The following is a 24,506-nucleotide window of genomic DNA, read 5'->3' on the forward strand; positions in this document are numbered from 1 at the left end:
CAGTAAAGCCACCATTAACCAGATTTTTTTTTTTTTTTTTTTTTTTGCACTCCACTTCAGGAGACGGAGGCAATTGTCTTTAAAACAAGCCGATTTCAAGGATATATTCAAAAAATCAACTCCAGGGTATGTCCAAGGGTCTGCATTTTCCTCTATCTTTTTTGTCAGTGAGAATTTATTTTCGTCAGAAAAGACCCTGAGATACTACAAGACATTCAGTCATCAAGGAAACTTTCAAGAATGTCTAGGCTGCTGTGTTTATTAAGCTGAAAAAAATGATAAATTATTCTGTTACAGAAATACCGTACATCCTTGTATTGTGCTTTGTATTTTCCAGTGGGCTTTCTCAAACCCACGTTTGGTTGGCTTTCAGAATATTGCCGTGAGTCGGGCAAAGAGAGGGGGCATCTTCCCTATTTTACAGATAAGGGAGGATTAACACGGGCCGCCACAAAGCTAGCTAGTGGGAGATCTGCAACCAGACCACAGGTGCCTACCTCTGTCCTCTCCCCCATCTCTCCTCATCGGAAAAGTTGGAGACAAGTTTTCTTTAACTTTTACCTGGTATTGAACAATCGATATAATGGATACCACCTTTGTTTCCTAATTGCTGGGATTTCACAATTCCCCTCTTCGAAGATGTCTGTTGGTCTGCCTCTGTGCCTCTCTGTCAGCCAGCTGGAGACCTTGCTGTCAGACTCTCTCAGACCTGGAAGGATCTAGAGTGTGGGAGGGTAAGATAATGACCCTGGACAGTGCAGACTGACAACGAGTGGTGGGCAGCCGACGCTGATATGTTGACGAAGGCTAGCGACTGAGAGAGAAAGCAGTCTCGCCACAGCTGGGGCTATCTTGAGTGGGGGTTAGCGACCTTGACTTTAAAGCAGTGTTTCTCCAAGTTTAGTAGACCAGGCCTGAAAATCAACTGGAGTACTTGTTTAAGATCCTAGGCCCCACGTCCAGACTTCTACCTTTAAAATATTCACCCCGGATGATTCTTAGGCATACTAACGTGTGAGACTATCCACCTTCAAGGTATAGGGCTTCTCTCTTGGTATAGGTATCCGAGTCTAAAGAAAAGAGCCACTTCTCTCTCCGTAGCGTCCGGGTTTCATGTGCAAGTATATACGGGGGCCGGAGTCAGGCGAGGATGAGGAGTGACAGATATTGCTGGCCCACATTGCTGTATCTACATCCGAGGCATCATCACAGGAGCTCTTGCGCATTATGGTGTCTGTGAAGTACTTTTAAAAGACTCGTGTCCAGTTTAGACTTGAAGACGGTGAAGGGCCAAAAGATTTCCGTCAAAAGGTGAAAAATAGGGAAGTTTTGATATTTGAAGAGTTAGCCCATTCCTATTGTTTTAAATTGAAATTATTTATTTATTTTAAGATTTTATTTATTTGTCAGAGAGAGAGCATAAGCAGGGGGAGTGGGAGAGGGAGAAGCAGGCTCCCCACCGAGCCAGGAGCCTGATGCGGGGGCTCGATCCCGGGACCCTGGGATCGTGACCTGAGCTGAAGGCAGATGCTTCACCGACTGAGCCACCCAGGCGCCCCTGAAGTTAATTTTTTAAAAATTGACTAATAAGCAAGGCTTATCCAGGGTTCTGGATAGTCAAGGCTTTACAGTAGCAATATATTATTGCTTACCCATTCATGTTCCATATGTGAATATGCAGTCTGCCTGATTAGATTGCCAGAGATTTGTGGCCAGGGAACATGTGTTCTTCTGTATACTTGTAACATCTAGCAAAGTCCTAAGTTCTTAATACTTATTGATGATTGAACTAATTCAGCATGTACCTCTTCTTTATAGGCTTTGGGCTAAGCCATAGCGAGTTGATTGATTTTGGTATTTGTGAAGTTCAAGGAGTCAATCTTGCACTGTCGGTAATGCTAATATGGGAAGAAGTCCTCAGTTGAAACAAATGCATTTTAGTTGACAGATGTGAAAACATGGTCCTAATTATTTTGCTAATGTTTGTTCCCTGTTTAGAGTATCAGTTTAAGCTCAGTCTCACTGCCTCTTCACCCTTTTTGGAATATAAGTTATGTTGCTTCTGTGCTTTACAGATCAGAATCTCAAAAATTGGTAATTCTGGAAATTCCCAAACATAAATATTTTCGTTTACTGACTGAACAGCATGATAGGAATTTAAATAACATGTCCAGACCTAGTGGTAGAAGACTCATAAAAATGCTCAACAGAGTCTGTAGCTTAGATCAAGCTGAATAAGGAATGAATGAATGGGGGACACCTGGGTGGCTCAGTTGGTTAAGGAATGAATGAATAAATATATGCTAGCTAATGGGAAGATAATATTTCACTTAAATATTATGTAGCTTCAGAATTCCATGAGAAGTAACTGATTATTTAATACACATATTTGATTTTGAAGACATGAAGTGGTTCGGAACTTACTGACTGAAGTAGACAGACTTAGGCGTCGTGAAACCCAAATTTAAATTGCATCTAACTTAAGGGGCACCTGACTGGCTCAGTATGAAGAGCACGCGATTCTTGATCGTGGCGTCCTGAGTTCAAGCCCCACATTGGTGTAGAGGTTACTTAAATAAATAAACTTAAATAAATAAATAAATAAAATTTTCATCTTGCTTAAATCTAGGGACCCCCTAGAAAATGAAGTGTGTTTTTTACTTCCTCATATCAAAACTGCATTTACTTTCGTTAGTAATAGAACATGAGATAAAGGAAAAGAAATTACTGCCTCCCACTGGACAACCATTGCATCCACGTAATGAAGTTAGACATAACTTTAAAACAGTGCTGTGGTTGGTTTGTAACACACGAACCCTTTATGTATCATGAGTTAATGATGTCTGATGTCATAGGATTTTCACTGAATTGCTCAATAGTTTTTGAGGCATAACTATTTTATTTTTAGAGACAGTGTGAGTGGGGCGGGGGGAAGGGCAGAAGGCGAGGGAGAAAGAGAATCTTAAGCAGGCTACGTGCCCAGTGAGGAGCCTGATGCCGGGCTCAATCTCACGACTCTGAGATCTCATGACCTGAGCTGAAATCAAGAGCTGGACGCTTAACCAGCTGAGCCACTCAGGCGCCCCACGGCATAACAATTTTAAATTGCACACTTTTCGGCTAGCTTCTGTAATTTAGACTTACCAGCATATATTTGTTATCTTTCAGTGTGTTTCTATACCCCCTTTCTTTCCCTAAGAATAAAATCTTTCTAACTTAAGATCACCCAAGAGAAGAATTACAAATTGGAAAATGAGAAGGATTTCAAAATAAGAAAATAGAGGTTTGAACTAGTTGCTAAATCTCTTGGATACCACCATAGGAGGCATATCCCGTGACTATAAAACTACACACCTTTAGGAAAACTGTTGAGCCCCATGTCATGGCAACAGGTCATAGGGTTCAAGTTTGAAGTTGATTCTTCTCTGGAGTTTAAGTAATTTTCTCATTCATATCTGGTTACAGCCTTTTATTTTAGTCAAAAATAGTTTCTATAGATGTATGTCTAGGAAATTTAAAATTGTAACAGTTAGGCCTGCGAAGTGCTAAAAATAAAGTTAAACCAATCGAATATAAAGGGCCCTTTTTCGTGGAAATTTTAAGTAGTGTTGTATGATCTTAGTGAGTCATTAGAATTAGCTTTCCATGAAAGTGTTTACTTCTAGATCTCATTTTAGCTGTAACATTTACGGTACAGATGTGAATGTTATAATAACTCTTTGGATAAAAGGAAATAAATATCATTTTTTTAAGTAGTAGCATTATTTCATTGATTTTAATCAGAATGTTGAGGAAAATGTCATGTATTCTTCTAAAGGTCTTTCCGTAACTCAGAGTTTTATAAAAGCATATTTATTTCTGAAACAATGTAGAATATCGCAAATGTTGCCTTTCCTTAATTGACATGCCTTTTGAGATTGGGTATATGATGTGCTTACTATTGAAAAGTTTTTCAGTCATCATAGATAAGTGTTTTGCATGCAGCTTTTATGGTTTTGCTTCTCTATGTGATGCCAAATTAAAAGAAGGTAGCGAAACTATTTAAAAAGCTTTATATGGGGTGCCTGGGTGGCTCAGATGGTTAAGCGTCTGCCTTTGGCTCAGGTCGTGATCCCAGGATCCTGGAATCGAGTCCCACATCGGGCTCCCTGCTTGGCGGGGAGCCTCTTTCTCCCTCTGCCTCTCTCTCTGTCTCTGTCTCTTATGAATAAATAAATAAAATCTTAAAAAAAATAAAGATAAATAAAAAGCCTTATATGATTGTATTTTTTAGCCAGGAGAGCCATGTTCTTTTTGCTTGTTTTTTTAAAGATTTTGTTTTTAAGTAATCTTTCACACAACATAGAGTTCGAACTCACAAGGCTGAGATCAAGAGTTGCATGGTCTACCAACTGAGCCAGGCAGGCCCCCCAACACTGTACATTTTTAGTGGCTTTTTATGTTGATAAGTTTGCAGGTTTGATGTACAAACACATCAGAAAATCTAATGATGGTTTGGCTGTTTTATTTACATGTGGTAATTTAAGGAGATACTTAGGAATTTGCTGAGAGACAACTAAACAGATACATTATCATTATTTGAGATGAGAGCAAGGATTTTTCATTAGAGCAGTCCACCATCACTATAAGTGATGCATTTATTTCATTTTTAAAAAGTTTATATCCTGGGTGATTTTCTTCAACATGTACTTACTTTTAACAAGATAATGTGTATATTTAATTTTTTTTTCATTTTAAGGAATTCATAGCCTAAAATTATCCAATTAGCAGATGAATATTCTTTTTACCTGTACTCTGCTTTTTAGTCATAGCAGAATTGGTAACACTTAAAAACCCTTCCAGGATATATCCTGACTTTGATACCCAATTCTTGCTTAATCACCCTTCTGCTTATAAACTTCTCTTTCAGTTTACCCAACAAATATTTATGGAGTGCCTTCCGGTATGCTGGGAGTGGTGCTCAGTTAGGAAGATACAAAGATTCAGGGATTCCTTCTGGAAGGAGGAACAGGAATTTGGGGAGAGTGTCTCAGCCATATGAAGTCCCATGGCGGGAACGCAGGGTGTGCTAAAGCATGGCTTCTTACTGGAGCACTAGTTGCGTTATCTCTACTTGATGATAAACTGCCTCTCTAAGTTGCTTTTTTCCAACAGTTTGACAATGGTAATACAAAATCAGCTGTGCAAATATTATATATTTAAAAATCTTTTTTTTTTTTTCTACCACCACCACTCCCAACACATACAAACACTTTGGTTTGGAGTTTAAGGCAGGTGTTTTGTTTTGAGAGAGAGAGAATGTGCGCACACATGGTGGGGAGGGAGGAGCAGAGGGAGAAGGAGAGAGAGAGAATCTTAAGCAGGCTCCACACCCAGCATGGAGCCCGACGCGGGGCTCAATCTCATGACCCTGAGAACAATCAAGAGTCGGGCACTTAACCAACTGAGACACCCAGGTGCCCCTAAGGCAGTTTTTAATAGATGGGAATACTTAAGGATTAATTTGTTTGGGCATGTCAGAGTTGTATAAAGACTTACTTGGGCGTGTGGATTTGGGAATCATATACGAATGAGGCACCCAGGGGTAGCCAAGAACAAAAAAAGCTTACAGATTTTACTAGAACGTAGATACTCCAGGAAACGAAAGAAGAAAAGGCAAGAACTTCTAAATTTCTCAGTCAGTGCTAATCCTGTTTTCAGCTGTAGTGAGAGAGTAAGGGTAGGCAGAAGCTGTGGGTCTTTGGTGCCCCAACGGTTGGACCTTTCTTGTCACCTGCTCAGTCCCTCTGGATTTGCTCTCCTACCCCAACTCCTGTCTTATCCCCAGAACCTCATCCGTCTGACCCCCAATTACAAAAGTTGCCACATACCGGGACCACTCCCGTTCTTGGCTCTTCATTCTCCTTCCATCCCGTCATTCCCCTCCTTACCCTTTCCGTTTTCCCCTTTTGTCCCTTTTCCTACTGTTTCCTGGCTTGCCAGCCTACCAGCCCCACTTATTGCTGTTCTATCCCTCCTCCCCCCAAAACTCAGTATCCTTCCTCTCTTTTGGAAATGTTAGAGATGGAAAGAGTGCTTCCCTTCGCTTCACTCCTGCCACAAGTACACAAACACAACTGTGCAGGTACACACTTGTTTGCACTGTGAGGAAGGAGATAGGTACTGTATTAATCCGAGACATAGCCAAGAGATGTAAATCCTCTGTGGGACTGGAAGTACCCACCCGGCTCTGCAAAGGAAATTGACATGTGAGAAGGGTACTTATAGAGGATGAAATTATGACTTCCCAGCGTAGTCGTCTTTGAGAGACATCTGGGATTTTCCGTTTTGATTTTAGCAAGGCTACATATCTGAGTATCCGGTAAAAATTTTTTAATGTCGTTGATATTCAGTTTCCTGAAAGAAGTAAAGGAGATGAGGTGCGCGCGTGCACACACGTGTATGTAGCCATTCATGTGAACAGTTCTGTTTTCTGTAATAAGGAGCCCTGATGTATTAAGAGTTTTGCTCTGTTGTGCAGAAGTCAGGTTTTTGTGTGCTTTAAAAGGTTTAACAGCCCTACTTGGTCACCATCCAAATACTCTTACTGATTGGTAGAACTTAACAGAGCACACAGTTCGGCTGATCTATAGTCTTGTCGGGGCGACACGAATAACATGGCTAGCCCCCATTAGTCTGAGGAGACATTGTCAGGACTGAAGAGAAGATTATATGGTGCCTGCTCACACAAACCATGGTCAATGCTATTAGTCTGTAGTTGTACCTACCACAGGATTCACCAAAACTTGCAAGAAGGTAGGTCAGTTCTGAGGGAATGTTATGAAAATATGGAGAGAGAGAGAGGTCAGAGGGGTGACATGATCAGTCAGTTCATTGCACGGGGTGGTGGGACGGAAGAACCATCACTGTCAGCCAGTGAGTTCAATTTTTCTGTAAGTTATTTAGAAACATTTATGTTTAGAAAAAAAAAATTCCCCCTCCTAGCTGTATATTTCACTTCTCTCCCATACTATGACTGGCTAAATTCTCATTTGCCTTTTTCTCCCTCATCATACTTAAACACCTTCTGGAATGAAGATTTTGTGAATGGTCTTTGCACACACTTTTGTATTTTTGGTGTCTGTCTCCCACTTCTATCTTTGAGCGTACATATCATTGGAGGAATAAATAGCTCTTGGTAATTCTTGTTTATTTAGAACACACAGAGGTACTTACAGAATGTGGTTCACGTCACAGAGAAACACACGTCTTCAGGAAAGGTCTCATCAAGAAGGAGGGACAGTAGGGATTCTAGAGTGCGAGTCCCAGACTAGCAGATGGAAACCTGGTTCCTAGTCCCAGTCCTGCTGCTCGCTAGCAGGGTGAAATTGGGCAAGTTCACATCTCTGGGCTTCAGGTCTTTCATCTGTACAATGAGGGTTCTGAGCAAGATGATTTGTAAGAATTCTAAAAGTTTTATAAAATATCTCCTCTTTCTACGTGGGGAAACAGGGAATTCTGCATTGTAAGATTTGGCCAAGGATGCCTCTTTTTGTGGCCTTGGCCAAGTCCCAGCATCGTCCTTTGTTTATGACATCTCTGAAATACGCATTTCACAGGTATTTTCAAGTGATTAGTTAATGTTCCTCAAATGCTTTGAAGAGTTTTTGGGTATGTTGTCTTTCTGTCCTCTTTTATGCATTGGTCCCTAATAGAAACCAAGTGTTCTGTAAATGAAATCAGTGTTTCATATGAAGTCAACGAGCGTTTTTGACATTTCCCAGCATAAAATTCTATTTAAAATATACATTTAATAATTTTCTCCCTTTCGCTCTGGAGGTGAAAACATTTTCAGGTCCAGAATGTAATGGTCATTACGCTCGATATTTGCTACCAGAGTCGTCAGGGTAGTAAAATCTGATTAATTTGGACTCTGCTAATTTGTAATTGGGGTGATTTTACCTGGCTGAAGTTTATTTCTAAATGATGTATGAGGAGCGTTGTTGTTAGGCAAATTAATAGTGTAAAGTAGATTTCATGGACCGTATTTCTACGTAAAGGAATTATTTTTAAAGCCTTTGGCATATTAGTTGTTTGCTCGTGAGAGATAATTAAAAATGACTCCTGGCAATTTGTTAAAGCGGGGAGAACTGAATAGAAATAAATGGTCATCATCAGATGTAAGCTTTTATTTAGGGTTTTGGGGTCTTTACCAGTGCTGAGGGTGGTGTGGAGGGAAAGCAGTCTTTCTTTTCACTTTGGGCAAATATGACAATTGTTCGAGGGCCCCCAAAACAGGTTGTAAACGTTAAGTCTAAGAGAAACCTAGACAGGCAATTGACATAGAGGATTTGGTGCTACTCGTTGATTTCTTTGGAGCCTGAAGTTAGACAAAGATTATGTGGGTTTTTTGAATACATTAATTGTTCACGAAGAATAATAACTGGAGAACCTTTGCAATGAAGTGATCTTCACCTGTTTGTGGGGGTTACCCCCTGGGAGATCTCAAAAACTCCACATTTACCCTATATCCCACTCATAAATTTTGAGTCAACCTTATAGACTGCTCGCAACACTTTACTAACCATGTTTTTATGTAGGTTTGGGGGTCTTTGTTCTCAGAAGTTGTATTTGCAATTACTGCTTTGTAATATTTTCATAAGCTGGAAAGTGATTGAATTTGCTTTCTAAAATATCACCTCCTTGCTACATACAGCTAATTTGTAGCTGTTTTATGTTTTATATTTGGAAATGTTTGAGAATGCTTCACGTTTTTGGAATGGGACATTCCAAACTTGCTTGATGAGCACACGCGCGCATGTGTGTGTTTTATTCTGAGGGTTTCCAACAAGTTGGCAAGGCTGAGTGTTGTACCTGGGACCTTTTTGCTCCATAACTATTAAGAGTTATTACATAAAGCCTTCTAGTGTAAAATATTGACTATGGTTTATTTGTATTAGTGGTGCTTTTTTTTTTTAACCTTTTAAATGTATTTTGCTCATTAGAGTATTGATAAATACTCCTTTCTCTGATTCCTTTGAAGATTTTTATGAGACAGTTTTGTTTGTGGGTACTAAAAAGAGAATTATAATTTAACTTTTTAAGTTGCTTGCCTGGGTTTTTGGGGGGTGCTTGTGTATGGTCGATTGAATAAAAATTATTTGTGAGTTAGTGATGGCTGACATCTACCTACTGTTTAATGAAGTTTATGCATTACTGGTCAATCTTTCAAAATAAGCTTTCTCTCCATAGATGTATGTATGCATGTGGCGTGTGTATACACTGCCACACGTATGGGTGGTTTCCATAGGAAAATACTCTTTGCCTGAATATTGACGTGTATCTTAACGGAAGGTATTGGTGATTACCTGGAGCTAATTTCACACTGTATTTCTGGTATATTAAATTCTGTATTGTGGAATTTCTGAAGGTGGTTGCTTCCTATGGTAACATTCGTCTGTGCTTTTTGAATACAAATGAGAAACCTCTTAAGGGACTAAATCTCCGTCTTTTAAAAACTAGGAATAATTTGGAAGGAGTATCCGAAAGCCAGCTACTCAGGTTAGAAGCACAAGTTTATTTTTTGCATACAGACTTGAAAGTAAATATGAGCTGTTTGTCACTGCAGTGCTTTTTTTTTTTTTTTTTTTTTTAAAGGTAGTGGCTTCTGTGTGGAGGGCAGTCTGCTTTTACTAAGCTTGCACTGGTGAAGGCAAGATAATTCTGTTTTTAGGCAGATGTAGAAGGTGCTATGAAGGTAGATGGTTAGTGATGGCGACTCGCCGACATCAGAGGTGAAATTCTTCAGCCCATAAATAAAGAGTTCAGCATAATACCAGCCTCTCCTATTTTCACTTCTTAGAATTGTGTAGAAAATGTGTGAGATTGGTGCTTTAAACAGAAACTTACAACACCCCGTCACTTTCGGGGCACTTACAAGGCTGTTTTCTGGCAGTATTCTAAAATGATATGGATGAACCGTATATTTGCCGCTGCTTTCATGAAATACCTCAAGTTGCCTTTGACAGCAGCTTGAATTTTTCAATCTCCTTGTCAGTCGCTAACCCCTAGAGGTTACCGGACCCGCCGCTGAGCTTTGGAATGGTCCCTGCTGGACACCTGCTTGGCCAGCAGCATTGGTCTCTCCTCTAGGCAATTTGTGAGCTGTTTGGGGGTGGGGGAGGAGGGAGGGGGCCGAACGGGAGGGGAAAGGGGGAGAGAAGAAGGGGAGGGCAGCATTGAATTAGATTGTTGATAGCGTCCCTCCGAGGACTGCTATTAAGAGCACGCCACTCTGTACTTCTCTGCTGCAGAAGACAGAGTGATATTCGTGTTACCACAGCATGTTGTAAACGGATGAGATTCTGCTCATCCCGGCTTGGAAATAAGAATAGGGAAAGGAGAGCAACTTGAATCAGAAGCCGCTAGAAGAGCGTGCAGAGTTCTGCAGCAGTTTATACTTGTTCTTACATTTTGCCTTCTTCTAACTGGAAAACAGAGAGACTGGCATTTTTTAAACGGGCTTTTCCCATAATGGCATTCTTTTATTGTGTGGCCAGAGCTTGTGCGGGAGGAAAGCGGGCTGCTGAATTTAGTCACTGATCTCTATTAGCTGTGGCCTAAGGCTATGCTGAGGTTTATATCCCATTTGTATTGTTGCAGCTCAAAAGAAGAATGTTCAGAGGATGACAAGTGTATTCTGAGTAGGTATGTTGTTTCATTTTCATATGAAACCCATCTATTTTTTTTTCCTGCTACCATTGGTCAGAAATCAGGTTAATAGGTGCAGAATCGAGTACAGCGCTGCAGTATCCCTGTTAAGGTAGAACAATGGTAATGCCAGCTTACACCGACGACAACAACAACAAAATAAAACCCCAGCCGCTTTTTGTGAAATAAAGCTGCATTGTGTGGTCTGCACGGTGCAGTCTTAAAAAAAAAAATATATATATATATATATATATATATATATATATATATATACACACTGCAGTCAACGCTTTCCTAACGAGGTGGCACTATTGTTGAGTTAGAACGATAGAATCATCGTATTGCTTTAGGGGACAGGAGGATTTAAGGGAGGTGCCTTGCAGCCCTATTTTACAGATCGGAGGCTTCGGTGTTAGGGGCACGGGCAGATCGCTTGCTTGTTCTCCGCGGCAGCCGCTGCTGTGTGTCGGGACAGTGTGGAATGGAAGTCCTAGTCGGTAGTCTGTTATGGAAACGCCGTTTACTGTTATTGTAGTACCGTGGTGACAACATGCCATTGAAATGGAAAACGAGCTCTCCTGCTATCTGGAAATTCCCAGTTCCTGTGCTTAAAACATCCAGGTCAACTCCACTTTCTCCAGCATACATGTAAGTGAGAGAAAATAGGATATTAAAGTGGGGTTTCTTTCGTGAATCAACCTTGTGGCAAAAGGGGGTAAAAACAAAACCAAACAAAAAAACAAACCATCCCAAACAGCCACATCCCCAAACCCACAAGAGTAAAAACCGCAAGCTGGCTTATAATGAAATATATGGGCATGCCCACATTTTACCTTCGGTTGCTTGTCCTGGGAGTTGATGTTTGTTTTTATTTAACGTGCTTAATTGTCATCGGGTTACTAATGTACAAGTCTAAAGGTATACCTAAGGAATTGCCTAAGGATAGACTTTAATCTTTCAGGACGGGTGGATTTTATTTTGAATTTTTCTATATCTGAAATGTTTAAGATGACTTCTTTTGTGTAGTGGCACAAAACACTGCTGGTGATTGATGTTGGTGTGGTGTTAAATAGGGAAATGGTCTCTATAATTTTTGGATGAATTGGAAACGTTCGGAGTTAACACATGGATCAGAAAATGAGCCTTGTAACTAGGACTTTTACACTTGAGTTGTGTATGAATATTAATAAGTTCAATGTTCTATCTTTCCCAGTTTTATAATTCCGGTTCTGAAGTGTAAGTTCAAGTTTGTGCAAGTTCTAGTTCTGTCAATAGTTATGTACATACGTGGAGTTGAAAAATGTGTTCTACAAATGCCTGTTTTAGAAATTTATTTTAAGTAAATATATACTAAAATATATTGGGAAGTCTTACTAGAATTTTTGAAAATCTGAGTTTTTAAATTTGCAAACTGTTGCCTTAGAAACAAAATCCAGGAGATAGAATGAAATCTTCTTTTAAAATATTGTCTGTGATCCTTTTTTTTTTTTTCCTCTCGGTAGGGGAAGGCGTAAGGGAAAGCTGGACCATTTTTTTTTAAAATTTTTTAAATATTAGCACAAGAAAAGCTTTTGGAGTAGAAGCCTGTTTTAACTGTATTTCCTTTACAGTATTTTCCAGCAGGAAAGCTGTGGAAAATTCTTCCTGCTTTAGGTTAATTGTGTGTTTAGAAAACCGATGAGTTGCCATTTTATTAGTTTTTGTTTTATATGAGGTTCAGAAACACAGTGGTGTCTTAGTCTGGTTCTTTGAAAGGCTTTCAGCTGCTGAGGAAGTGTGCTGGTGCTCTCAGTCCAAAGGAAGCGATTCCCTAGAAAGCGCTGAAAAATGAGGACATTTCAGAGTGAAATTCTGTCATCATGTCATTTTCAGATTATTTTTTGTTCTTCCTGAGAGATGCTTCAGGTGATTTTATCTGTTTGCTTGTGTGACTTTTCCTCTAAGTTAAAATTTTAAGTCAGATTTGTAAAAGAAAGGAAAAAAAAAGATCAGCTATATTTGTTTCTCAAAAGCTGAATTTGTCAAAAGCACAAATTAATGCAGGTGATAAGTTAATGGAGCTCCTTTAAATCATTTGAGAAAATGAGATGTGCCTGTTGACTTTATGAATCCTAGCTGGTGAGAAATGAGCAAAGATTTACCAAAAGCAGCTTCATTGTAAAAACAAAACAAAACATACACACCCCAAAACTTGAAATCAGCAGGGTACAATTAATAATGGCTATTAATGAGTCTGGTATTCCTCCTATATTTTACCATACAGAGGATCCAAACTGTAGCTCCTGTTGTGGCCCAATTTTTAGAGATGGTTAAAAAATGTATATTGTATTCATACTAGCCATAGGCTCAGATACAGCTTAATACAGCATCTGTAATGAATCACTTTCCTCCTTTTAAGTACTCACTGCTTTGACCTGATGGTATGAGTGAATTGATTTAGGTGGTAGAAGCTGGAAAATACCACAGATCTTGCGTGTTGATGTTGATGGTCGGTAGTACACAGAGGTAGAATGGGAAGATGTATTTGAAGGGCTCGTGTTAGGTTACACCATTTTGACATTGTGACAGGCCAAGTTATTAAATTGGCCTTAACTTATTTTTCTTTATAAATGAATTAATACAGGGTTTTAAATATCATGTTAATATACACAGGGAAAATATGTGAAATATAGGAAAAGACTAGCTTGGGGAGTTTAAATCAGGTGTCTAAATATATCATTTAGTTTTTGACTGTTTCAGATTGAAGTTCATTGTCTTACTTGGCCAGAAATAAAAATATCATGTGTAACACGTTCTCATCAGAGCTTCTTTATATTCCACAACACTTCTGCACACAAAATGATACTTAAGTTGAGCGTGATTTTCACTCTCAAAAATTACAAGGACTAAGTTAGAAAACTGGGTCAAGTGACATTGTGTTTGCTCTCACAGTTGTTGGGTTAAATGGTTATTTGTGTCTTTGGGTCTAAAGTCTTTGCCTTGAAATAGAATAATTTAATTCTGACTTTTTGGTCAATTGTGATATCTGAGAGTTTATCTATAAAATTATATCTAAACCTTTACAATATTATCTGGAATATAGAATTCTTGACAGTTAAGAGAAACATCTTTTTTTGTATGTTTGCTTGAGTCGTATCAGTATTGGTTTGTAGTGTTTCATCAATATGTATTGTGATTTGTCAAGTAACACATTCCGTGGTTTTCATCGAAGATTTGGGTCTATTTTTCAAAGACTGAAATTTCAATAAAAATCTTTCGGGCTGTAGTAAAAATGTGCTGTGGTAATTGAGCAAGTGTGGAAAAAATATAAGGGCTCCTTATGATCTTGTTCTCAGCCCAGTGTAGGTGCTGCTTAGCTGGAGCTCCTTTATTTTTTTAGTTTTTATTTTTTTAAAAGAATTTATTTATTTGACAGAGAAGGACAGCTAGAGAGGGAACACAAGCAGGGGGAGTGGGAGAGGGAGAAGCAGGCTCCCCACCGAGCAGGAAGCCCGATGGCGGGGCTCCATCCCAGGACCCTGGGATCATGACCTGAGCCGAAGGCAAACGCTTAGTTACTGAGCCACCCAGGTGCCCCTGGAGCTCCTTTATTGATGCTATAGGTAGGGCAGTGCTTCTCCTCCCGTGAGAGGTACAACAGACAACTTTTCACTTACTGCAAACATCGAACAGAAAGGCGATTTTCCCCTTGTGGATTTCAAATCCAAGTTTGCCTTCTTTCTGCTTATTTAAAGCTTGAATGAGAGGTGCAGCCTCTCTCCGTATACTCAAGACTGATGATAAGGACAATGTTGATGACGATATGAAGGAGAATCGTCTCTTATATAGCATAAAGCGCTCTTCAAATTATGTTATTCTGTGATTCGGGAATAGTGGGAGTACCTTAAAGACAAAAGATGGAGGAAAAAAATCCTTTGCCTTCAGGCAGCTTGGTTACCAAATGCTTAGTCTTTACTGGGTAGATTGAGTCTTCCTTCAGCTTCCGTTTTGAACCCTTGAAGGGTGGTGTGCCATCCATGTGGAATTTGCGTTACACTCTGTTCAACAGTAGGTTGAAGTTCAGCCTTAGCCTGAGGGAGGATCTCCTGGTCAGTGTAAACTGAATTAGTAAAGACTCCGTTCCTGACAGGTGTGAACCATATAAATTAACCTGTCATTTTGCCTAAATTAATAAAGCTGAAAGGGCAGTCACATCTAAGTGGTTTTCTGGTATTTTGGTATTCATTGTTTTTAAACAGCAAATGGTTCCTTCGGGCTAATGTTACAGGGTTAATGTATTGCTAGTTTCTAAGGGCACGCTGAAATAGAACAGGATTAGCATTAGCGATCCTTTTATCTTTTTTTCACAAGCTGTAAGTTTTGATAACAATGGTGTGGCAATAAAGAGGAAGACAATGGGTAGGAATTAACCAGTGCAATGTAACAGTGAATTTTCCAGCAAGACAGACACACGGTGGGATGTTTTCCTTCGAATTTTACCTTTCTCAAGCAAAAAGACAATGAATGTAGAATGAGTGTTAGTGAATTAGACTTGTGCCCCTTAAGCTAATGAATGCACTTGCCTTCGGTCAGCTCCCTGTTTACGGTTATTTTGTTTAATATGTAAAATAGAGTTTGTAGTAAATATCAACAGCACAGTATTTTATAGCAGTTGTTTTCTATCATTGTATCATTAAAATGCAGTATCTAGATTTCCTGAGAAAAGACTGTGCAGACTGTATAAGTATCCCTTGTTTATGGGTGATTCAAAAAAGAGAATAAAAATAGGCATTTTAAAAAATTTGACACATTTTCTATTCCCTAAGGTTGTCTTTTTTTCTAATTTAGTGATTACAACAAAACCTCGTGGTTTTCGAAGTCATTTTTTACTTGGCAAAATACTTCTTAAATTGATCATCTCAAATTAGAAAAGAATATATGCAGCTATTTTCACAGTTACCACATACATAAACTTTTATTTCTGTCTGCTTAATTTGTTTTTACTACACGCTCACTCTAACAAAATTAAGTGGAGAAATAACATAAACAGTGCCTAAGAACAGTTTAGTGTGAGTGTGTATCTTTGGTGGCATGTCCTTGGGAATTTCTATTGTCTGAGCTTACAGATGGGCTAGCTTAACATACATTAATGGGAAACCATAGAGATGAAGGTGACCTTAGAGGTCACTTAGAGAATCCAAACCCCCTTTAAAGCAGGAATCCTTTCTGCGACACCTCTGAAAGATGGTTTAATACACATTCGCCTTGATCACTGTCAGTAACAGAGAGCTCACTACCTCACCAAGGCAGCACCTCTCATGCGTGGACAGCTCTTCCTTGCATTGAGCAAAATCTTTCCTAGATCTTTTATCTCTAGATCCTCATGTAGCTTTTTGGAGGTAGATAGAAAAATCTCTATTTTCTGTACTACATACAAGTCTGGAAATCTCTTTCTTTAACCCTTGCTTGTATGACATGTTTTCCAGACCCTTCACTCTGCTGGTTGTCCTCACCTGGCCCTGTTTTTTTTTTCATGTTAATCTTTATAGGAGATACTACATCTGAATGCAGTGCTCCCTATGTGGTCCGACTAGATGACACTTTTCTCCTTGTCTCAGAGACTGGGATTAAATCATTTTTAATCACAGGATTCACACTGTTCTGTACTGAATTCCGAGTTTACAAACTTCCTTTCCAGAGGTTCATGACTGGATTGCTTGCACCTCCTAGTCAGTGTGGATTCTTTTCACTACTTCAGAATTTTTAGTCTGGGGAAGCCTGCCGGGCATGTGCAAGGGAAGTTAGAATCTTGTCTTAAAGCCAGTTGTGTGTGTGTTTTAAAAGATCTCTTGAAACCATTTAATGTTACTGAAGAATATCTCACAAAAGAAACTTGCAAGACAGAAAGCTAGTATTTCTGATGCTTTCAGAAATTTCCAAGAATTTTCCTTGTCAAGAATTTCTCTAGATGCATTGTTTTTTTTTTTTTTCTACTTTAATGTGACTTCCAAGTACCCCTCAAAACACTTGTCCCATAGAGAAGGGGCAGAAACGCAAATCTCCTATAGCCCCACGGGAAGTCTGGAGTTACTAAGAATTCTAAGGATTCCAGACATTCTGCTTGAAAGTTAGAATATTTAGATGAGAAGCTAAGTCGGGCCGAGTTAGGGGGAGGGGATAGGCAAGTATTTGTGTTAATGACTTTAACTTGGGGTTAAAGAGTCAAGAATTATAAGCACTGTGCATGATGATATTTTAAATTGAAATGGCAGCCACAGAGTATTGCTTTATTTCCTCAAGACGGTAAGAAAGAGGTGGTGTCAGCGTGTGATTCTTGGGGAATCTGTACGTAAAGGAGTTGCTGAGTAATCCATTTTTGAAAGTGCTCAGCTCTTTTTCACTCACCTTGTATATTGACTTTAAAATATTGTAATATTCAGAATTACTCACTTTCTGTTATGTGCCAGGCATAACTCTGCTGGGTGTTAGGGGTATAGTCCTTACAATCACTCAATCACTCATAACTATCCTTCCATCCTATCTGTATTCACAAACAATTAAATTGCTTAATTTATTTTACTGGTATGAAAATTCTGGTCCAGGATAATCAGGTTAATTTTTGTTTACTGTACTTTCAGTATTGATAATGCATTTAATGGGAATGAAAACACTATAGAAGAGAAATGTGTCTGAGCTAAATATGAAGACATGAATTGAAAATAGATACCAGATTTTTTTTTAATTTTCTTTTAAAGATTTTATTTTTAAGTAACTTTGACACCCAACGTGCGGCTCAAACTTACAACCCTGGGATCAAGAGTCGTGTGCTCTACCGACTGAGCCAACCAGGTGCCCCGAAAATAGATACCAGATTATAAAGTGCATATTACGTAGGATGGAAAGTGAACCAATTTATGTTTAAACTTGATAGTAACCGGGCACCTGGGTGGCTCAGTTGGTTAAGCGACTGCCTTCGGCTAAGGTCATGATCCTGGAGTCCCGGGATTGAGTCCTGCATCGGGCTCCCTGCTCAGCGGGGAGTCTGCTTCTCCCTCTGACTCTTTTCCCTCTCGTGCTCTCTGTCTCTCATTCTCTCTCTCTCAAATAAGTAAATAAAATCTTAAAAAAAAAAAACTTGATAGTAACCTTTTTAAACAGGAGGAACAGAGTATCATCCTTTAAGTTAGACAGGGCATAGGTGCTTTCTAGGGTATAAGTGTACATATTTTACCTTTTAAGCAGCAATAATTTGATCCTGGTCCGTAGGATGTCATCTTAGTGAAAAATAAAATTATATTTTGTTTTCAATTAGAGTAAAATATTTTCATTGGTGTGACTTCCCATGATGAGGGTATATGTTGCTTTTATCCAGTGTTGCCGTATTTATGGTATGCTAAGATAAGAACATCTCCACCTTGTTGGAGAGTACTTCTTAGGATATGGTTCAATAGTGAAAAGCAGTAACTTATTCTTCCCTAAGAAAAAGGTAAATAAAAACAACTTTCAGAACTCCAGGAGCTTAAAACTTGAATCTAGCCTGTAAGACCAGTATTATACATTTCATGTGAAATGTATTTGTTTGCCATTTTTAGAAACTGTCCTGGTTTAACAGAGCTAAATATAATACAGTTTGTTGAGTGCTACTATAAAAATGCCAAGCACTTTGCAGGCTGCCTCCCAAACACTCTATACGGGTAAGTCGTCTCTGTTTTACACCGGAGGGTACAGTGGTTCAGAGAGGTTAATTAACTTGCTCTACGTCACACTCAAAGGAAGAGGTGAAGTGAGAATTCAAACTCAGGTCTGCTTGATATCAAAGCTCTTAACTTTTCTAATGCCATTTTGTTTTTTTCAACTTTTGCTACTTTCCTGCCAGCTATTAATTAGATAATATCTCACTAGGGTCGGTCGGAAGAACAAAGAAGTATGACAGATGAGGTAAGCTTTTTTGAATTGGGTGGTGGCATAAGGAGAGGTCAGCTTTACTTGGCCATACTGTCAAGTGGTGAAGTTGTAGGAAAATATTGGGGCAATTATCTTTAATTGCTGATAGGGTATTAGGATTCACTTCACTGTTTCCTATTTCTCTCAAAGCACTGTTCTACGTTCATTGGCTCCCCACGTTTTCCCCCCATGGTAATCAGCCACCATGGACAATGCTCTAGCTCTTAGGCTCTTTTTAGTACTTTCCTAGGGTACTCCCCAGTCAGCATGTTTAGTATTTTCTTGTGGACATTATTGTCCCATTGCTTAATGGTGTGCAAGCACTCAATAAGAACTCTATATTAGTTTTCTTACTGCCATAACAAATCACTGCAAACTAATGGCTTAAAACCTCCCTAATTTATTATCTTAACAGTTTTTTAGCTCAGAAGTCTGGTATGGGTCTCCCTGGGCTAAAATCAAGGTGATGGCAGGGCTTTGTTCACATCGGAGGCTCTAGGGGAGAATCTGTTTCCTGCTCATTGGGGTCAGTGGCACAACTCAGTTCTTGGCCGTTGTTGGACCACCAAGGTTCCTGTCTTCTTGCTGGCTGTGAGCTGAGAGTTGATCTCAGCTTCTAGAGGTGGCCTGCATGTCTTGGCTTGTGGCTCCCTTCCTCCATCTTCAACACTGACAGTGGCCAAAGGCCTTTTCATATGAATCTTTTTCTGACCCGCTCTTCTGCCTTCGTCTTCCACTTCTGAGGACTCATGTGACTAGATTGGGCCTGCCTGGAGAATACAGGAGGGGTTCCACAAATTGTACATTTTTATCACTAAGCCAAATTTATTAATCTCTGCACCAGTGACTTTGCTTTCAAAAATTCTAATCAAACATCGCTAGGCAGTTCTCAAACTCTGCAATGGTGATTTCCTGGAAATCTTATTAAAAAGTAGAATTCTACAGGCATGGCATTATAATCTGGGGTTGTGTTGAAAGTATCATGAAAACCAGTTCTACTGTTAGAACTTGTATTATGCTCCCAAGTCCTATAAAATAAGCACAAATGTATACATCAGTTTTGCAAGTATACGCAAACACATAAAATGCAGGTGTGAGTTAAAACCAAGAGCCTAATAATTTCAGACTTTATTATTGATTTGACTTCTTGACATGCAGGCTGTTTTTGAGATGATTTGCATGGTCCAAAGTCTCCTTTTAAAAGCTAATAAGCATTAGTGCTACTTTAAAAAATATATATATATTTTATTTATTTATTTGAGAGGGAGAGAGAGTATGTGGGGAAGGAGCAGAAGGGGAGGGAGAGAATCTCAAGCAGACTCTGTGCTGAGCTCAGAGCCCAACGTGGCGCTTGATCTCATGACCCTGAGATCACGACCTGAGCCGAAACCAAGAGTCAGACACTTAACCGACTGAGCCACCCAGGTGCCCCATAGTGCCAACTTTTTAATAAAACCATAGAATTTGTTTTCTTAATAAAGTTTTACGTAATGAGCAGAAACATTCAAAATTACTCCATTGATATTAGAGCTGTCTAAAACATTGTAAAATGAGTGCATCATACAAGTTGGTTGATGTTGATTATATTTTATTGTATTGATGAATTGAAGAAAACATTTCAAAGGACTCTGCATTCCTTTCCACTTTCTCAAAACATTTTCATCTTATTTGGAGCACTGTTCAGAATTAGATAAAACATGAAGGCTATAAGAAAGTAATATTTAACAACTACAAGGTCCCTCACATGTCTCTGGAAAGTTATATACATAATATAAGTTTGGGAGAACCTTCAACAAATCTTCAAAAGGTATTAGAAAATTACCTGGCATGGGGTGCCTGGGGCTCAGTCAGTTAAGCATCTGACTCTTGGTCTCAGCTCAGGTCTCAATCTTGGGGTCCTGAGTTCAAGCCCCATGTTCAAGCTGCATGCCCAACATGGAACCTGCTTAAAAAAATTAGCTGGTAGTGGCATACAATTATGACTGTTGCCATGCTAATGCCCTTCAGTGCTTAGTGCAGAGGAAAACACCGAAATTTGGATGTTACTTTGTTAACATCTGTGAAATAGAAACAATAAAAGCACAAATGAGGACTGTCTATGCCACTCAGCTATTGAGCATTAAACTGGATTCTCCTGCAAGTCAGTATGTCCAGAAAAGTGCCATCTCTTTTTTTTTTTTTTTTAAGATTTTTTTAGTTCAGAGAGAGAGGGCATGCATGCGCTTGCACAAGCGGGGAAGGGGAGTGGGAGAGGGAGAAGCAGGCTCCCAGCTGAGCAGGTGGCCTGATGCAGGGCTCGGTCCCAGGACCCTGGGATCATGACCTGAGCCGAAGACAGACGCTTAAGTGACTGAGCCACCCAGGCACCCCAAAAGTACCATTTCTAAACTTGGAATTGAGTGTGGGAATGTTCTGGACTCAGAACTGGTTATTTTTAACTCCCTGGACACCATTTGCTTTCTATTATGGAAGGTATAGGGGCTTGATTGAATTTTTTATTTAAAAGGCTTGGATACTATATTTTATGGCACTAACACTTGAGAAGGAGGCATCACGAGAATGATAGGTTGTAGGTCAAGTTCTGTTGGGTGTTCAAGGATTACTGGACTACATTAGTGCTAATGCCATATCTGTGTCCCTCCTCTCTCCTTTTTCCTTCCCACATTAAAGTCTCTCACTGCAAGTGTTTTTAGAAATTCTAAATTACCTTTCCTTTTCACCTACAACTTGCCCTGTAACATCTTCTGTGTTCACTTTTTGTTTCTCTGATTTCAAAAATATAGTGCTTTTCACTGATCTGTGGGATAAGACCATGCCATCTTAAGAAGAACATACTTATTGGGGTGCCTGGCTGGCTCAGTTGGTAGAACATGCGAGTCTTGATCTTGGGGTCATGAGTTCAAGTCCTACGTTAGGTGTAGAGCTTACTTTAAAAAAAAAAAAGAACATAATTATCATATTCAGGGAGAGTTCTTTGAATCCGAGAAGGAAGGAACCTTACAAATTACTCTTTGTCATACCTTTGTACCTTGGAAGAGAATGTGATATTCATGTTGGATCACTTTTCCTTCATGCATGGTTGTATTTGGTGATTCAACCCATTCTTAATTTATATTTCCTTTTTATTATTTTATCCCATTCCATCAACTGTATTACAAATTAATGTTTAAGACTAGTTTACTACAAAAGCCTCAACTAGATTTGTCTTTATAGGTGGGCTTACATTGGAACTCTTCTCTTGTCTGCAATTAACTCACTTAATTGCTTATTAACTCACTTAGTGTGACCTAGCTTTACTTTGAATGGACCCATGAAATATCTGAAACAGAATTTTGAAAAGTGTGTGGATGTTCTAGGTTGTGAATAGGCTATCCAATCCCTTAGCATCACCAAACTGAAGCAATTTTCATTTAGTATGAGCACTTTCCTACACAGGTTGAGTGTATGTAATCATTTCTGAATGATTCACAGCTAAACAAAAGTTCATGGAATTGGAACCAACATTTTGATCTTAAGGAGACTGAGGACATGGATCATCAGAATATTTTTCATAGACCTACTGCTGCACTATAGAGACAGATGCAATTAGAGACTGCCTTTTCTTCAAATGACGTAATGTGATCTGGGATGAACGATCTTGTAAAATAAAATAATAGTAAGGAAAGTTATTGTTATTTGTCCTGTTTATTTGGTCCTTATATGCTATCAATGAACGGATACACTCCTGTACTAGGGAGCCAAGTTTGCAATTAGTTTTGTTGCCGTGGCTTATATGATATGTGCAACATGGTATTCGTTAGTAGATAATGGTGAGAATTTATTATTTTTTATACCATTTAACCATTTGGAAAGTAATTATTTCTTTTGCTGTGACTTCTTTACAAGCAAGTGTCCTGCCCTGTCTGACCCATCTTTTAGTGCAGTGCATGGCACATAGCAGGTGCTCCATAAATGCTGAGTTAGATGAATGAATTTAGAGAGAGTTGTTTTTAGGTCTGTAGCCCTGTGCAGATCACTTCACTTAAGAGTGTTGAATTTCTTCATTTGATATATGCAGTAATCTAATACATCACACTCTCATTACATGAAAGTAAGTTATGCCTATCTTTCCTATGAAAAAAAACTAATCCAAAATCCCGATTCTGTTTCTTGCTTGCTGATAAATACCATGAGGCTGGCACAGACTGAAAGTAATTTTAGTAGAAAGAATTTCCCAATGACGAGAATACTTTAGTCATGGTTCATCAGATCGTAATTTGATAAAGAAAATAAGATTATAATCTCTTCCAAGACTGCAACTACTCTTAGACTTAAGAGTTATTTGACTTGTGTTCACATATCCTTTAGCATCATGGGAAAAGCTATTTTAGACAAATTTATGTTTTAAAGCTAGTATGTTTGCACTTAAATGATAACATGTTTTGCGTGTGTAATTTGAAAAAAGGAATGGCAGACTCAGAAAAAAGGAATGCTGGCTAGGGCTTAGGAGACATGAATTTTAAAATTAGTATTCAAAAAATCATCCACATTTACTTAACTTCTTAATTGTTTTATACCTAAAAGGACTTCGGCCTAATTGCAAAGGCTTAGCAAATATTAGATTTAAATTAAATAAATTTTCCTGCTATCAAAAATGTTGAAAATATTCTAGATATGTCTCCTGAGGCAAGGGAAACACAAACAAAAATAAACTATTGGGACTTCATCAAAATAAGAAGCTTCTGCGCAGCAAAGGAAACAACCAACAAAACTAAAAGACAACATTAGTGAATAGGAGAAGATTATTTGCAAACGACATATCCAATAAAGGGTTAGTATCCAAAATATATAAAGAACTTACATAATTCAACAACAAAAAGACACGAATAATCCAATTAAAAAGTGGGCAGAAGCCATGAATAGACCTTTTCTCCAAAGAAGATACCCAGATGGCCAACAGACACATGAAAAATGCTCAACATCACTTCATCATCAGGGAAATGCAAATCAAAACCACAATAAGCTATCACCTCACACCATTTAGAAGGTCCAAAATCAAAGGCACAAGAAACAAGTGTTGGTGTGGAGAGAAAGGAACCTTGTATGCTGTTGCTGGGAGTGCAAAGTGGTACAGCCAGGGTGGAGGACAATATGGAGGTTCCTCAAAAAATTAAAAATAGAGCTACTGTACCATTCAGTAATCACATTATGGAGTATTTACCCAAAGAATGTGAAAACACTAATTCAAAGGTATACATGCACCCCTATGTTTATTGTAGCATTATTTACAACAGTCAGACTATGGAAGCAGCCATTGATAGTGAATGGATAAAGATGGAATGGTGTGTGTGCGCGCGCGTGCACACGCGCACACACACACACACACGCTGGAATATTACTCAACCATAATAAAGAATGAAATCTTGCCATTTGCAACAACATGGGTGGAGCTACAGAGAATAATGCTAAGTGAAATAAATCAGTCAGAGAAAGACAAATACCATATGATCTCACTCATATGTGGAATTTAAGAAACAAATGAACAAAGGAGAAAAAAGAGAGAGACAAACCAGGAAACAGACTCTTGACTATAGAGAACAAACTGATGGTTACCAGAGGGGAGGGGGCGAAGGGGGTGGGTGAAGTAGGTGAAGGGGATTAAGAATGGCACTTGTTGTGATGAGCACTGAGTAATCTATGGAGCTATTGAATTACTATATTGTACACCTGAAACTAATATAACACTGTATGTTAACTACACTGGAATGAAAATTAAAAAAAAAAAATAAACAAAGGGGGCCTGGTAGGCTCAGTCGGTTGAGTGTCCAACTCTTGATTTCAGCTCAGGTCATGATCTCGGGGTTATGAGATCGAGCCCCGTGTCCAGCTTCGAGTTCAGCATGGAGTCTGCTTGA

The 24,506-nt window shown here is 39.0% G+C and overlaps 1 protein-coding gene across 6 annotated transcripts in view; it reads left to right on the forward strand.

Annotated features, from left to right (window-relative positions):
• Positions 1–24,506, forward strand: part of KLHL13 (kelch like family member 13) — a 199,677-nt gene that overhangs the window by 118,391 nt on the left and 56,780 nt on the right. For 2 of the 6 annotated variants that reach the window (XM_025852763.2, XM_073879231.1), the window contains one exon: positions 61–126. The exons of 1 other annotated variant lie outside the window; for it this stretch is intronic. In XM_025852763.2, coding sequence (XP_025708548.1) covers positions 61–126 — 66 coding nt within the window. Of the gene's footprint in view, positions 1–60; positions 127–10,336; positions 10,687–11,083; positions 11,338–24,506 lie in introns of those variants that run through there. 3 more of the 6 variants (XM_073879234.1, XM_073879235.1, XM_073879233.1) reach the window with 3 other exon arrangements.

The sequence above is a fragment of the Callorhinus ursinus genome, unplaced genomic scaffold (genome assembly GCF_003265705.2).
Source record: "Callorhinus ursinus isolate GAN/ISIS: 27379988/994484 unplaced genomic scaffold, GSC_fseal_2.0 scaffold33, whole genome shotgun sequence".
Lineage (NCBI taxonomy): Eukaryota > Metazoa > Chordata > Mammalia > Carnivora > Otariidae > Callorhinus > Callorhinus ursinus.